The 16,182-nt window shown below is 34.8% G+C and overlaps 4 protein-coding genes across 4 annotated transcripts in view; 1 reads left to right on the top strand and 3 right to left on the bottom strand.

The window, feature by feature from the left end:
- Positions 1–2,231: 2,231 nt before the first annotated feature.
- LOC110448219 (leucine-rich repeat-containing protein 20-like) lies at positions 2,232–5,423 on the top strand. Its single transcript, XM_021494351.1, has 4 exons — positions 2,232–2,357; positions 2,914–3,057; positions 3,692–3,859; positions 4,057–5,423. The coding sequence occupies exons 1-4, from the start codon at positions 2,270–2,272 to the stop codon at positions 4,212–4,214; spliced, it is 558 nt and encodes a 185-aa protein (XP_021350026.1). The 5' UTR covers positions 2,232–2,269; the 3' UTR covers positions 4,215–5,423.
- A 24-nt stretch (positions 5,424–5,447) lies between these two features.
- Positions 5,448–6,815, bottom strand: LOC110448210 (nucleolin-like; the record flags this gene model as incomplete). The annotated part of the gene is made up of 1 exon (XM_021494338.1): positions 5,448–6,815. A coding segment is annotated over one exon (591 nt), but the record flags the coding sequence as incomplete, so codon positions are not given.
- A 33-nt stretch (positions 6,816–6,848) lies between these two features.
- LOC110448206 (acidic repeat-containing protein-like) lies at positions 6,849–7,518 on the bottom strand (the record flags this gene model as incomplete). Its single annotated transcript, XM_021494336.1, has 1 exon — positions 6,849–7,518. A coding segment is annotated over exon 1 (561 nt), but the record flags the coding sequence as incomplete, so codon positions are not given.
- An 11-nt stretch (positions 7,519–7,529) lies between these two features.
- The window catches only part of LOC110448205 (protein PFC0760c-like), a gene marked incomplete at its 3' end in the record, with an annotated part of 17,222 nt that continues 8,569 nt past the window's right edge, over positions 7,530–16,182 (bottom strand). The window contains exons 2-3 of the mRNA XM_021494335.1: positions 15,290–15,398; positions 7,530–9,673 (exon numbers count right to left, since the gene is read on the bottom strand). Of these exons, the coding sequence (XP_021350010.1) occupies positions 7,530–9,673; positions 15,290–15,389 (2,244 nt within the window). The remainder of the gene's footprint in view (positions 9,674–15,289; positions 15,399–16,182) is intronic.

Here is a 16,182-nt window from a genome sequence, read left to right as displayed (position 1 = left end):
TCTACTAAGAATGTATACTAAAAAACTAGAAAATCGTTAAATGTTATGACCCCCTTTGATGATTGTACATGTCATGTATTTATAAAATAGAATAAACAACTATAACATTGTATTATCTGTTCAGTTCCTTATTGTTAGTATAAATATAGTCACTGATGTACAGGGATGTACAATTTGGAATAAAAACTAGGGAAGTGATACCATACAGGAAGGACTGTTCACCACACAAAGTTAATGTCTATACAGCTGAATTCTTGTCAATTTAACCACTGGCTCCTGTCGTTAAAACGAGAAGTATTTATGTTATGATGTCACATGTGGTGACAATATTACACAGCCCGTTATAAATATATAAAGAAGTATATCCCTTACAACTGTTTTATCTATGCAAGCACCAGTGATTTTACCGCTATAGATAAAAAGAGTAGTTGCACGATTTACCTATCATCAACATTAGCACAAGAAATGTATAAAACTATGTTTTAGATAAAGGGTTCTAATGCTAATGATAATATTATGTAAAGCTTTATATTTAAAAACAGTTTACGTTTTTGCAACATTAACTATTGTTATAATTTAGTATCATTATATGATCTAAACGCTAGTGTTAAATTTCAGCCTGGGAACATCAGGCCCTTGTATATATTAGATACTACTATTGATTCAAAAAGAACTTTACAGATAATACTTATTATGGTGATGATATTACTGTATGTTTGTATGTTAAGCGTTTTCTACATTAACAAGTCGCTCGACGTTACTATATAATATAGTACAATAGAAACACCCACTTACAAAACTAAATATCATCCTTAGGTTTTTGGAAATTTAGGTTAGCTATTCAATTCGGGCTAGCTTTTCACTAAAATAAAGAATACCAAAGTGTCAACAAAAAGGCAACTCCAACTCAGAATTGATGAAACTGGAGACAAATATGAACAAAGGAAAACGTTACATCGAGACATGTGAAAAAGTGCTATGCAAGATGTGGGGCCGTATTCATGGAACCGTTCTCATGCTTATTCATGGATTTTGTTCTCATGCCTACTTTCTTGTTCTGGTTATAAATTTATACAAAATTATTATTTTGTAAAAGATTTGGAAAACATTGAAAGAGCCTTAGAGCCGAATACTGTTTTCAATGTTTACATCTAAGTATTTGATTGTTTTGCATGATTTAAGCCAGTTACAATAATACTGGTTTGAGCACAGAATCCATGCTTGAGCATGAGAACGGTTTCATGAATACGGGCCCAGGTGTTCCAAAAGGGTCGGTGTCTTAATTATGCTTCATCTACGTCACCCGTCATGTAAATTCGTGTCAAATAAAAATAATGCCACGTCCTCATAGCTAGAACTTGGGTAGTGAAAACAACAAAACGGTAAGGACACTAATGGGCATAAACAAAAACATCGACCTTTGTTTCAAACAAAGAAATAGCATATTTCCCTATGGGATCCATCCTCGAATTTCCAGAGTTTACGCCCACTTACGTTTTCTGCACTCCTGGAGTGTAACGATAAAATTAACCGACTTAGAAGCTGGGTGTCTCTTCTGTAACCATCAAAGAACAGGTATTAACCTAGCGATATGTCCGTGTTCTTTTATCTGAAACCAATCAAAAAGCTAACAGCGAGCCTCCAATTTCGACATTACACATTCCGGGGATGTAGAGAACGGAGAATGTAAGTTAGTGGAATCCCTGGGAATTCGAGGACAGATAAGACCATGATGGCGACCATAAAACATGTCCCTAGTCTTCCTCAGCCAGCATGTTATCACAGAAATCATGATATTTCGATCAACTGCGATATGTTAACACCGTAGTAGGGGTGTTCTTATCAAGAAAGTGAAGTTCAGGAAAATCGTAATCGTCCGCTTATCGTACATATTAGTAGTAAGGCGTTCCAGTTGCTCATCTCATAAGTAAAGATCGAGGAAAATTATATTTACAAGTATATATAGAGAATTGGTTGTAATAGAGTTGTCGGCTTTCATTTGAAGAATGGTGTCGTGTGTACTTATTTATCGGTATTATGTTAATTATAGATTAAATATAATAAATAAGAAAAGGAAACCGAGTATACAACACAAGTACATTGGTGGTACACCATCTTTGATTGAAACCCATTCATTAATGTTTATTGTTTATTATAAATCTTCCATGTTTATCTGTAACGTAGCTTACATCAGACATCAGAATCGGTGCAGCATCATGGTAACCTTGGTATCGGCATGAACTAGTGAGCTATATTTAGAAAAGGAGGTATGGCGACAGAGGTGCAGAGGAAAGCAGCATCGGAAGTTGCTGAAATTTCTAGACGTCTTCAAACAGCTAAGGAAAATGGTGCTTTAGGTAAGTTACATATCCGTTACCATACGCAACTGTAATATGGAGAGTAGACCTAAAGTACGGAGATTTGTAAACAGCGTAATATGTATACACTTGTGAGGTACGAAAAGTTTGTTCATGTAGATAAATATAGACACAGCTGAGCTACACGTGATGTGCATACACCACCATCGCGTACACACGTGCTTCTACACAAAACAAACTAACCCTAGGATACACTAGAGTGGTGTATATAGTCTAGTCTATCTCACACACAGACTCCCTTAACTCGTGATGATTGGTTTTCTTATATTTATCCTCTCTCGATAGTTGATTTTAAAAGAAAGTAACCCGAGTTTATAGACATAATAATCGAACAAGGAACATTTATTCATATATAGAAGGCGCTGGCCGCGTTATAACAATGTACGTATTGCTATCTCCTTGACACATTACTTAAAATCTTCTCTGTCTTAATTCTGATGTTTGTCAATAAAAAGATTCCCTTTAACAAACAAAAAAAAGATGGGCGTATGTGTCCGAACGTAACACAGTCTACAGTTACACTGTATCGTTGTAGATCTGTCTGGCTGTGGTCTGATGAAGGTGCCTGATGCCGTTTACATGGTACTGAGGGGGACAACTATACAGACATGTAACTTATCACAGAACCAGCTACAGAAAGTCCCACCAAAGTTGCCAGTTAACTTGAACCAGCTCCAAGGTATTCCCACAAAGTATATAATATATAATTACACAAAGCATTGTAGTTGTCTGACTTTGCAACGCTACGTACGTTTTCTCTCATGTAGAACGTCATCCTCGATAATACAAGGATTCTGCTCGCTGCGAAACCTTTGGCGTATCGAGGATGGTAGAGCATATTTGACAAGTTGTGTTGTTGTGATAATTCTTTAACATATTCTTATGTTTCCTCTAACGTGTTGTCAACCGTATGGGATGGAACCCGCCCTTTTTAATACGATAATATTCAATACCCGTAAATTGAAATTCCAAATAAAAACATGATTTTTCACAAACTGTTGATATTTTGAAGGATGGATAGTCTAGCTCAATGTGAGTAAAACCGAGGTTCAAGCTTAAATAAGTGGGTTTAACGCGATTATTTTGTCAAATAGAGGTCATAAATTTGGAATGTTGGCAAATATGTTATTCTTCAATTGCTTGTAGATCATTTGTAGACCATCATGCCCTTCTTCACAAATCAGATTAAAATCAGAACCTTCACTCCGATTCTCTACGAAAGGCTGCGATAAATGGTACATGACGGGTCTGATTTGTATCAAATTACCTTTTCACATACATTTTCCTACAACATGTCATGACATATGTTTCAGAACTTAATCTCAGTAAAAACTCGATATCTGAGTTACCAGAAAAAATGGCAGGGATGTCAGAGCTGAAGGTGTTGGACCTTTCTATGAACCGCCTTAGTGTAGTACCACCAGTGGTTTACCAGTGTGGTAATCTACTGGTACTGAAGATGAGCAGGAATGCAATCTCTGGTATGTACTTATCTGGTACTGTGGATTTAATTTATTTCTGAACACCATATTATGTACTATGTCGGTTTGTTTGTTTTTCGTCTTCGCAGAAACTAACGTAGGGGTCATTAAGTATTTGGTTCTACGTATGAATGAAACCTGGTTGTGAAAATCATGTAGTTGAATTGGATTTATTTTTCTTTTTTCTTCTTCTTCAGAAATTGACGTCGATAAGCTAGTGAAGATGCAATCTCTACAGGAAGTTGATCTCTGTGGTAACCCCTTGTCACCGGTAGGAAAGAACAGCCTGCTCGAGACAAGATTCAACGTTCTTTTTGATGACATCGAGAGTGAAGAGAGTATGAGTGTTGATTAAATAATACTGCGCCCATGTCGTAACGCGATAATGACGTTTATGTAATGTCTGCTTATCATTTTGTGAAAACAGAGTGTAAACGTGTAAGAGTCTGCACTTATTGGTCTTGTTGAATCACCATTCCCTTAATACTGACGTAGTTGATAATGCCCTTATATTTGGGTTTAATGTATATTGGTTTATTTTCGACGCACCATTCCCGACTTAGTAGATGATACGCTTATCTTTAGATTTTATCTTCGACGCAGTGTAATTATTCTGATGCATAATGTAATATAGTACTTTAAAGATAACTGAAACGAAACGAGTATCGCAAGCCAAGAAAAAGGCATAGAAATTGACATTTAGAAATTGACCTTTAGAAATTGACCTTCGTTACCTTTCAGTATTTACAGCACTGTAAAGTGTATGATGTCGTAATGTTTACAGAGGCTGCCACTACCTGCGATATGTGAAGTCGCGTAATTCTGCTTAATGGGTTTTCATAAATCACCTTTAAGGCACCAAACTTTATTGTGGATGAAATATTATTTAGGAATTGTATAAAGTATCTTTGATTTAGATGTTTTCTTTAATTATACTCTAAAGGTGCAGATTTTCGCGGTGTGGCCATGTTCGCATTTTTTTCCGCGTGGAGTTAACTAACGAGAGAGCCTTCACACGCTTATATTTATAAGGTAGATAAATATAATATATAAACTTAAGAGATTTTAGGAAAGCGAAAATTTCAGCTCGTCGAACAAGTACGCGAACATACAGTATATGAAAATAACTGTATCTTTCCATATATAAACCTACGAGTGCGTTTTTATATATGTACATATAAATTAGAACTCTTGAAATCATTGTATTCCAACTCTTTTGCATTGGAATACCATGTACAGCGACAATTATTCTCAATATATTTGTAAATATGTCTGTTCATACATTTATTAATGTCGTATTTCTTAACCATGCCATGCTTTATTGTAGCTTTAACACGATCGAAGTGCTTACGTTTGTAACCTTGCCATGCTTTATTGTAGCTTTAAGACGATTGAAGTGCTTACGTTTGTAACCTTGCCATGCTTTATTGTAGCTTTAAGACGATCGAAGTGCTTACGTTTGTAATATAATTGTTAAGATATTGATTTCTCCTTCCATAATTATCATTGTCATATCATGTCATGAACAATAACTGATTTTCATGAAATATATGTATCAATGTCATACGTGGGTGTTTTTTTTGTTTGTTTTTTTAACTTAGATTTACTTAGATTATTCTGAACGCAGGCATATACATTTGCCTCTATATTCAGATCACAGTCCTTCAAATAATAATTATATACATGTAATATAGTGTATGTGACATCACTCGGGTGTTATTGTAAACATCCTGTCGCCAGTGTCCCAAAACTTATCAAGGCGATTTTTAAATGTTATGATATTCGGTGCTTGGACCACGTACTCGGGTAAGGAGTTCTAGCTGCTGACTAAACGCTGAGTAAACGAGTATTTACGAACGTCTAATCTACTTCTTGATTTGTCCATGTAGAATGAATGCCCTCGAGTTCTTTTGTCTTGTTTAATTAATAGAAGTTTTCTTTATTGTTTGTATACAATCTTGTACACCTTAAGTCTAAACTGTAGAGTATTACCATCAACATGTTATCAGCAAAACTGTCAAATAAATTATATGCGTTACAATTCTCAATAAAAATTGAACGACGATTACGTTACATAGCTGTTACTCTGTATGCACGTTGATTTGCCTATCAATTCAACCGTAGAAAATATAACAGCTGTTTAAAATGACGATAATGTACTTGAATATTACCATTCGATTTCTTTTAATTTCATAAAAGTTCTCGATCTCAATAAAGCTTTTCTGTCACACTTCCATAGAAAAAACAAGCTTAAAGAATTGTTCGTGAAGTTACAAAGCCTAAATACCTTTTACCAGTGACCCTAAAATGGCACTTAGGATGTGATTAATTGTTCATAGGGCCATGGACCCACCATGTGATGAGATCAGAGGGCTCCGACAGGTAATGATACAACTTCTGTGTTATCTACACCTTGGAGAGATGCTCCCACCACGTCGTCAAACACCATGTCCGGACTGATGGCATATCCTTCGTTAGGTAAAGCATACGGGGAATCCATCACAATCGGCTGAATGCTAGAATCTGATTCAGAAACATCCTCTTCTGAGTCTTCCTCGGTTTCATTTGAACTTTCTCTACTTTCCTCGCTTCCAGAATGACCCTCAATTTCATCAAGCACTTTCTCAAGGAATTCGTCCGAACTCTCATCGCCTGATTGTTTAAATCCCAATTTGCCCAGTAATTCATAGTTGACTTCACTGTTCTCATTGCTCTCGCTATTTGAGGTATCTTCCATGACCTCACTCAAATGATCAAGCAGCTGATCAGGATCATTAATACCGGTCAGGTCGATACCAAATTTAGTAGCGATGTGATTTTTAAAAGCCTTAATTAAACCGTCGTCTTCCTCCTCCTCCTCCTCCTCATCATCATCTTCCTCCTCCTCCACCTCCTCTTCATATTTGTTATCATAATCGGCATCATGATCATCATTATTTTCATCATCAACATCATTATCATCATCACCATCATCAGCATCATTATCATCATCATCATTACCATCATCATCATCGTCATCATCATCATCATCATTATCATCATCATCATCATCATCTATCGTTTCTCCTGATAGTAATGCTGCAGTTGACGCTCCGTCTTTTTCATCGTCATCGTCTTCATCATCCCCGTCCATGTCCTCCTTAGATTCATTTAACGTGGTTGAGTTTATATCATCGGCGTCTTCATGTTCGTCGTCGACCACTTGTTCTCCTGATAATAATTCCGCACTTGGAGTGTCGTCGTCTTCTTTATCGTCATTGTCCTCCTCCTCCCCTTCAGACCCATTTAACTCGTTTGATTGTACATCATCATTGTTGATGTTATCTGGTGTTTGCTCTGGTAGTAATTCTGCACTTGGAGTATCGCCTTCTACATCAGCATCGTCTTTGTTGCCATCCTCCTCGTCCTCCTCGTCCTCCTTCTCATCAGATACATTAAAATCGTTTGATATTAAATCATTAACATTGTCGTCGTTGCTGCCAACTGCTTCCCCTGATGATAATTCTACACTTGGAATACCCTCGTCATTATCGTCAACGTCCGTATCCATCTCCTTCTCAGATTCGTTCAACTCATTCGATTGTAAGGCATCATCATCATCATCATCATCATCATCATCATCATCATCATTATCATCATCATCATCATCATCATCATCATCATCATCATCATCATCATCATCATCATCATAATCATCGTTATCATCACCATCATCATCGTCGTTATCATCATCATTGTCGTCGTCGTTTATACCGATTTCGTTTGATTGTACATTATCAGTATTTTCAATTGTTTCGTCGTTGTCTGTATCTGCTGAATTGATTAATTCATTAAAGTGATTTATTGCATCATCATCATCATCATCATCATCATCATCATCATCATCATCGCCACCTACATCAACATCATCATCATTGTCATCCTCGTCATTGTCGTCCTCGTCATTATCATCAATACTGTTATCATCAAAAGCGTCTTTTTCTTCGTCAATGTCATTTTCTATTGATTCGACGTCTACTATATCTTCTATATCTTCTATAGAAGGAACTGTGTTTTCATTGAAATCGCCCTGGAAAATTTCCTCTTCATCTTCATTATTGTCATCACCGTCATTTTCGTTTATATTCGCGTCAGTTACATCATCAACTTCGTTGTCGTTATCGATGTCATCGTCAGCTTCTGTGATAGCATTTGTCTGCTCGTTGTTTGAATCATTTGCATCATCCTCAGTTGTATCGTTTTCATCTTCATTGTCGTTTTCGTTTTGATCATTTACATCATCGTTGTCTTCATTATCTGTGTGTATGTCTTCATTATCTATATCATCGTTCATAACATCACCATTGTCATCATTTATGTCGTTATCATCATCGGTATTAGTGTCATCATTTATATCATCAGTATTATTATTTACGTCGTCATCGTTTTCAATATTTGTATCATCACCTTCTTCGACATTGTTGTCATCATCCTCATTATTTGTGTCAGTATTTACGTCATCATCTTCATTATTCGTATCGTCATTGCCATCAGCATTAACGTTATCATCGTCTTCATTATTTGTATCATCGTCTTCATTATTTATATCATAATCTTCATTATTTGTATCGTCATCGTCTTCAGTATTAGCGTTGTTATCATCTTCATTATTTGTATCGTCATCGTTTTCAGCATTTACGTTAACATCATCTTCATTATTTGTATCGTCATCGTCTTCAGTATAAACGTTGTTATCATCTTCATTATTTGTATCGTCATCGTCTTCAGCATTTACGTTATCATCCCCTTCATTATTTGTATCGTCATCGTCTTCAGTATTAACGTTGTTATCATCTTCATTATTTGTATCGTCATCGTTTTCAGCATTTACGTTATCCTCATCTTCATTATTTGTATCGTCATCGTCTTCAGTATAAACGTTGTTATCATCTTCATTATTTGTATCGTCATCGTTTTCAGCATTTTCGTTATCATCATCTTCATTATTTGTATCGTCATCGTTTTCAGCATTTTCGTTATCATCATCTTCATTATTTGTATCGTCATCGTTTTCAGCATTTACGTTATCAACACCTTCATTATTTGTATCATCATCTTCATTATTTGTCTCGTCATCGTCTTCAGCATTTACGCCGTCATCGTCTTCATTGTTGACGTCGTCATCGTCTTCGTTATTAATGTCGTCATCGTCGTCATTATTTACATTATCATCGTGTTCATCATTTAAATCGTCATCGTCGTCATCATTTGAGTCATCATCATTAATGTCATCATCCTTAATATCATCATCGTCATCACTACCTGTGTTATCGTTATTCGTTGTCATGACTGTAGCTGTTTGCAAAATATCTGGAATTGCTGGTTCTAACGGAAGCTTTCTCTGTAACGACTGTATTTCGGCTTCTAAAATAGACTGGGCTGGACTTGTCTCAGTGTTGTCCAACATGAGCGCTTCCTGACTCGGCTGTTCTGGATGAGAGAGCATCATTTCTGGCTGAGTTCCGAAACCGAGAGACGGTAGTGGAACCGTGTTGTCTGTGACGGGAGCCTGTGGTACAACAGATGGTGTCTTTGGGACGTTTTTAGCTGGGCTGAGCTGGTTACCTACGTAGTATACCTGCCCGTCTGGTCCAATTACAGATATTGGTTGATCACGAAAAACGAAATTATTTTTGTTGTGGAAACCAATGCGTCTCAGATTGTTTTTGTGTGCAAATGGATTTGCTTTTGGCAAGCTACTTTGTTGTTTCCTTTGGTTTTGGAGCCCATTTGGTTGTAGAATGAAGCTCTTCTGCTGGTCTACTGGCTCATTTACTGCAATGAAAAAAATCATATCGTGCTGATTTCAAGGTACGCCTCCAATTGACAACTTCAACAAAATCTAAAAATGTATCGAAAACAAAACAACGTTTAACATGAGAAATCTGTTGACTGATTGTTGATAAATTGGGAATGTGTCACTAAAAAAAGTGAATGTAATAATTCCTTATGTGATATTAAAATGAATCTGATATCAACATCACAGCTAATGATGTCACAGATGCTATTCTTACCACTAACAGTTCTAAGGCCATTGGTTCTGACCTGGTAAATCCTCGTCTTTTTAAAGAATCAGTAAATATCATATGTGTCCCCTTAATTAATCTCTTTAACAGATCAATTAGATCTGGGGTATTCCCATCTGAATNAGATCGTGTTTGGCATAAAAGCCTTCTTTGTAAATTATCCAGCTATGGGATTCGAAATTCGCTATCAGTTTGGTTTGAAAATTATCTCTCCAATCAAAAGCCGACAGTTGTCATCAATGGTAAAAAATCAAATTGGTTACATGTTAAGACTGATGTTCCACAGGGCTCAATTATTGGGCCTCTTTTATTTCTGATATATATAAATGACATTGTTAAAGATATACAAGCTAAAATAAATTATTCACTGATGACACCTCTCTTTACATCACTGTTGATATTCCTAGAGTCAGCGCAGAAATTCTTAATAGTGACCTTAATAACATTCATAACTGGTCGCAAAGATGGTTAGTACATTTTAACCCTTCCAAAACAGAAACCCTGCTCATTAGTAGAAAAAACATTAAACCTTTTCACCCTCCCTTAAATATGAACAATACTAACACCTCTGAAGTTATTACACACAAGCATTTAGGTATTTTTCTCTCTGGAAATGGTCATTGGAATGAGCACATCAATTATTTAATATCTAGAATTTCACCTAAAATAAATATGTTACGTAAATTCAAATTCGCTTTGGACAGGTATAGTCTCCAAACTTATACTAGTCTACACTCTTATTCGACCTATATCTTATGGGACTGCCTTACTAAAGCTCAATCTGAGTTATTAGAAAATCTTCAATTAGAAGCAGCACGCATAATCACTGGCGGCACTAGACTCACAAGTAGAGTTAAACTGTATACCGAAACAGGTTGGCTTCCCCTCGTGGAAAGACGTAAACAGCACAAGCTTATTCTTTTCCACAAAATGGTTCGCGGTCTGGCACCTCAATACCTTCTTAATATTATACCTCAGCGTAACCGAAATTATCACAACCATGATACTCGCACGGGTAATCATTTTCGTCCACTAGATCTGTGTTGCCATCTGTCATCAGTATCTGGAACTCCTTGCCTGACTATATTAAGAACTACCCTTCAAATTATAAACTTAAAAACCTATCTACGCAAGCCCGCTCACAAAATTTCAATTTTCTACTTTAATTTCCATAGAATTCAGTAACTTTGTCATCATGCCTATAATTTGATGAAATAAATTCTCGTGAAGGTTATTTCAACTTGTTTCCGGATCCCATTCCTCTGTACTTTGTATGTTATGTGGTGTCATGCAACTTAATGTGGAATGAAATAAAGTTTATATTAAAAAGAAGTATTTTAATGCCAAAAGAAAAAATGGGAAGCTAGAAATTACGAATGTCAAACATATTATGACGAAATTGATCTAACATATTATAGCTTACCTAAACGCGTTATAATATATAAATATATATATATTTATATCATAGTTTGTATCATGATATGTTCTACCTTCGGTCATATACCTAAATCGAGTGACAGGGTATCACATTGTTTTACCACCCTTTACATCCATAGGGCCGAAGGCACCGTAAGGTGCGGTGGACGAAAGCATGTGTTTTGTTGGGAGGCTTCACTTATTATCTCAGATCAGGTTTGTTTGTTTATGTCTATTTGTTTAGGTTCCTTATCGCAAGTATAATTGTTCGTATTCAACAGATAATGCCGTGGTTAAAGAGCAAGCTTTAATCTCCAGTATCATGCAACACTTTGCTGACATTGATTTCGGACATTATCAACGAGTGTGACGAAAACCATTTGGTCCAGACATGCTTTGGAGGATATCAACTTAACTGATAAAAAAACTTTCGTCTCGTCCCATTAAAATTTAAAAATCGATACTTCAACTTGAGTAGCTGTCCACAATCTCATTTTTATATAAATATTAAAACGACTAAGATTATACTATTACCAAATGTCAGTCTGACTTAATGAGTGATGAGGTAATCAATTATGTACGCTTCCGTGTGTGTCCTTGTACTGCTAATGAGGTAATAAACGGTCAAATGACAGGTCATCGATTTATACGGAAACAACACGGGATAGTTTATGAAATAAATCCACTGGGAAATGTTTCAGATTGCTTTATTCCTCTGTTCGTAAAAGTGTTTGTTTTGCTCATGTTATGTACATCAAAATGTCTCGACTCAAAAAACACGAAAACGATAACCACACCGGCTATTATTATTCCTGTTCATAAAAAAGGTACACGTAATGACCCTAATAACTTTCGAGGCATCAGTTTAATAAGCTGTCTTAGTAAACTTTTTACTTCTATACTTAATAAACGTATTTTAGATGTTTGTACAAAATATGATATTTTAACAGATGCTCAATTCGGATTTCGTCCGGAAGTGAGTACGATAGATGCTATATTTGCATTACATACTATTATAACAAAAACATTGCCATCTAAGAAAAGATTGTACTGTTATTTTGTAGATTTTCGCAAAGCGTTTGATTTTGTCGACAGGTTAAGCTCATGGCGCAAGTTGACTAGGCTTGGTATTCGAGGGAAAATGTTGTCTGTTATTAAGTCGCTTTATATATCAGTCAAATCCTGTGTTTCAATTAATGGGAAATGCTCTAACTTTTTTGAAAACAATGTCGGTTTATTGCAAGGGGAAATTTTGTCACCATTGCTGTTTTCACTTTTTATTAATGATTTTGAAATGTCCTTTATTGAAAAAGATGCAACATATTATGACGTCGANGGTCTGCAGACTCTTCTTGATAGCCTTTTTGAATACTCTACAAAAATGAGTTTAACTGTAAATACGGAAAAACAAAAATTGTAGTTTTTAGAAAATGTGAAAAAATTACATAATGATGAAAAATGGTATTACAAAGGAAGTAAAGTCGAATGTGTGGATCAATTTCCTTACCTAGGTGTTATTCTAAATTACAATAATAAATTCACTTCTATCCAAAAACAATTAGCTATCCAAGGACGAAAAGCTATGTTTGCACTATTTTCAAAGTGTTCATCATTAAACTTAAATGTAAAAACTATGCTACACCTTTTCGATACATATGTAAGCAGTATCCTTTTTTATGCAAGTGAAATTTGGTGTATGCACAAAGCTCCAGAGATAGAACATGTACATTTACATTTTTGTAAAAATTACTAAAAGTGAAGAAATCGGCCAATAACAACATGGTATATCTTGAATTGGGACGATTACCTCTAGTTTGTATGAGAAAAATTAGAATGATAAAATATTGGTTTAAGATCTTAAAATCTTAAAATTGTATCATTTCCACTTCCTATAGATTTTTTTTATTAAAATGTTGTAGTAAAAATGATTTCAACTGGACTAAAGATGAACTGAATAATCTAGGTCTTAAGGATGTTTGGTTAAATCCATGCATGTATTTCTCAGCAAAATGTGTTATTACCATTGATAAAACAAAGAATTTTTGATCAAGGCATACAATCCCTTAGGGCCTCAATGGAAAACTCTCCAAAATGTTTATTATATAAAAATATCATTAATTTCGGAGAATCATTACAATTTTACCTCACAAAATATATACCAATGAAATATCGCATTTGTTTAACTCGAATCCGTACATCTACACAGTCTTTGGCTGTAGAAATTGGAAGGTATAAAAATATACCTAGAGAACGTAGATATTGTAAACAGTGTAACTCCCCCTCTGAAGTAGAGGACGAATTTCATTTTTTATTACTCTGTTCTAAATTCCAAAATCTCAGATCACGTTTTATCAAAAAGCTATTATTGGAAAAAAACATCTGTGTTAAAGCCGTTCAGTTATTGAGTGTCCATAATATTAAAGAATTGTGTATACTAGGAAAAATTCATCTATGAGGCAAACAAATTAAGGGTATCAAAATGGAATATGNGTCTTTGGCTGTAGAAATTGGAAGGTATAAAAATATACCTAGAGAACGTAGATATTGTAAACAGTGTAACTCCCCCTCTGAAGTAGAGGACGAATTTCATTTTTTATTACTCTGTTCTAAATTCCAAAATCTCAGATCACGTTTTATCAAAAAGCTATTATTGGAAAAAAACATCTGTGTTAAAGCCGTTCAGTTATTGAGTGTCCATAATATTAAAGAATTGTGTATACTAGGAAAAATTCATCTATGAGGCAAACAAATTAAGGGTATCAAAATGGAATATGATTGCCTTCATTATCTGTACATTAAGTCCATGATTTGTGTATAATATGTATTGTATACTGATGGGCCAATGGCCTAAAGTTCGAATAAAACTTGAATTCTACATCAGACTAGGATGTGGCCAAACATCCGTGTTTCTGACCTTGACGTCCCACGAAAGTGGACCTTATCAAAATGAGAAAACGTCCTTTAAAATATCATATTATATAAAATGTCCTATGAATTTAGCATAAGCCTTACTATATACTTTTGATCTCATTGCAAGGTTCGGCGACTTACAGGAAAGACAGTTCGAGCACATAATTTGAGTCTGAGCGTGGATTCATTCTGGTGCAGACTGGTGTCGTTTTAATCATTTGATTAATACAAGTCCTGCTTAGACCGTTGTAGTTTTGATTGTTTTAAAAATGTTGACCGTTGTCAAGCGAATTGTATAATTAATACATGTTCTGGTATAAACCGTTTTGATTTTGATTATTTACCAATATATGTCCATCTTAAGGTCGTTGTCGTTTAAATTGTTTAATTAATACATATTCTGGTATAAACCGTTTTGGTTTTAATTATTTTAATAAATTATGTCCCTGTTAAGGCCGTTTAGGTTTTCATTGTTTTATGAATACTTTAGCTGGTATAAACCGTTTTGATTTCAATTATTTACCAATATATGTCCATCTTAAGGCCGTTATCGTTTGAATTGTTTAATTAATACATATTCTGTTATAAACCGTTTTTGTTTTAATTATTTACCAATATATGTCCATGTTAAGGCCGTTGTCGTTTAAATTGTTTAATTAATACATATTCTGGTATAAACCGTTTTTGTTTTAATTATTTACCAATATATGTCCATCTTAAGGCCGTTATCGTTTAAATTGTTTAATTAATACATATTCTGGTATACACCGTTTCGGTTTTAATTAATTTAAAAGTGTATATCCCTATTTCGGTCGTTGTTGTTTTAACTGTTTATTAATATACGTTCTTCTTTCAATAGTTTTCGAAAAGATAAATTTGCTTGTTTATGAAATATGAACTAGTAATTTCAATATGCATATCTAATTTATAAATCAATGTAACATCATGTAAAACTGTCTTTATCAATTAACTAGAATGTGCGTTGTGTTTACTTTGTCAACACCGAGAAACCGTTTTATGAGGCCTGACTGTCCCTTACCTGGATCCACCCAGTCCTGAACAGACTGCTGTTGTACCGGCAAAGTCGTGACCAGGACCCAGAGGGCACCACACATACACACCCACAAAACGGCGGACATGGCGAAAATCTGTAATGGCAAATGATACTGAACGTAACGCATACTTTCATTACGGTCAAAAAATATTTTAAATTCATTCAGTTTAAAACAGTATTGATTTCGTTAAGTTTCTTACTTTGTATCTGGAAATAACATAGGCGTCTACGAAAAATATCTGCTTTAAAATTTGTATCGTTCAGTGTTACAATTTATTCCATTATCTTACGCAAGTGGCGGATTTTATTTCAATGGTAAAATACAAAAACAAAAATTACTCAGATTGATTCATTCATAATATATATAATATGTAGATTTGGATCTCCCTACGATTGATGAAAATGTCGATTTTTAAATGCAATTGCAAAGTTAGTGGTACATAGAATTAAAAATTATCTTTTCGTGCAAGAGTGATTTTTAAGGAGTTAAAATCTTCAAATCAAGTATGTTATACATTAATTTTAATAAACTGTTATCATACTGTACCCAACGAAATCTATCATACAAAAATCACAAAATGGTTCGTAAGTATATACATTTGTACGGTATAACTGTATTAGCGCTATAAAAATGATTTATTCGCTCAACTATGGATTAGCGGTACCCTTTAAATCTCGTATTTCATGAAATTATTTACTCTAGAATTAATTAATTTCAATTTCTACAATGATAACTGTCTTCCACAACCTACCACATCACCGAAATCTGGGGGTTACGCTCATTTACGATCTGTAGAACGTAAGTAAGCTTAACCTCTGGGTGAATCCCTTTATAAACACCAAGATTCTGCTGTTGTGTAAGAATGGTGCATTTATGA

Source organism: Mizuhopecten yessoensis, unplaced genomic scaffold, assembly GCF_002113885.1.
Source record: "Mizuhopecten yessoensis strain PY_sf001 unplaced genomic scaffold, ASM211388v2 scaffold3949, whole genome shotgun sequence".
Classification (NCBI taxonomy): Eukaryota; Metazoa; Mollusca; class Bivalvia; order Pectinida; family Pectinidae; genus Mizuhopecten; species Mizuhopecten yessoensis.
This window is presented reverse-complemented; position numbering and strand designations above follow the sequence as displayed.

What these genes read in the sequence shown, in the direction of transcription:
- LOC110448219 (XM_021494351.1), top strand. Translation starts at nt 2,270, where the DNA reads ATGGCGACAGAGGTGCAGAGGAAAGCAGCATCGGAAGTTGCTGAAATT. An exon ending in TAAGGAAAATGGTGCTTTAG is followed by an intron (nt 2,358 to 2,913) that starts GTAAGTTACATA and finishes GTATCGTTGTAG; the next exon opens with ATCTGTCTGGCTGTGGTCTG. An exon ending in TAACTTGAACCAGCTCCAAG is followed by an intron (nt 3,058 to 3,691) that starts GTATTCCCACAA and finishes CATATGTTTCAG; the next exon opens with AACTTAATCTCAGTAAAAAC.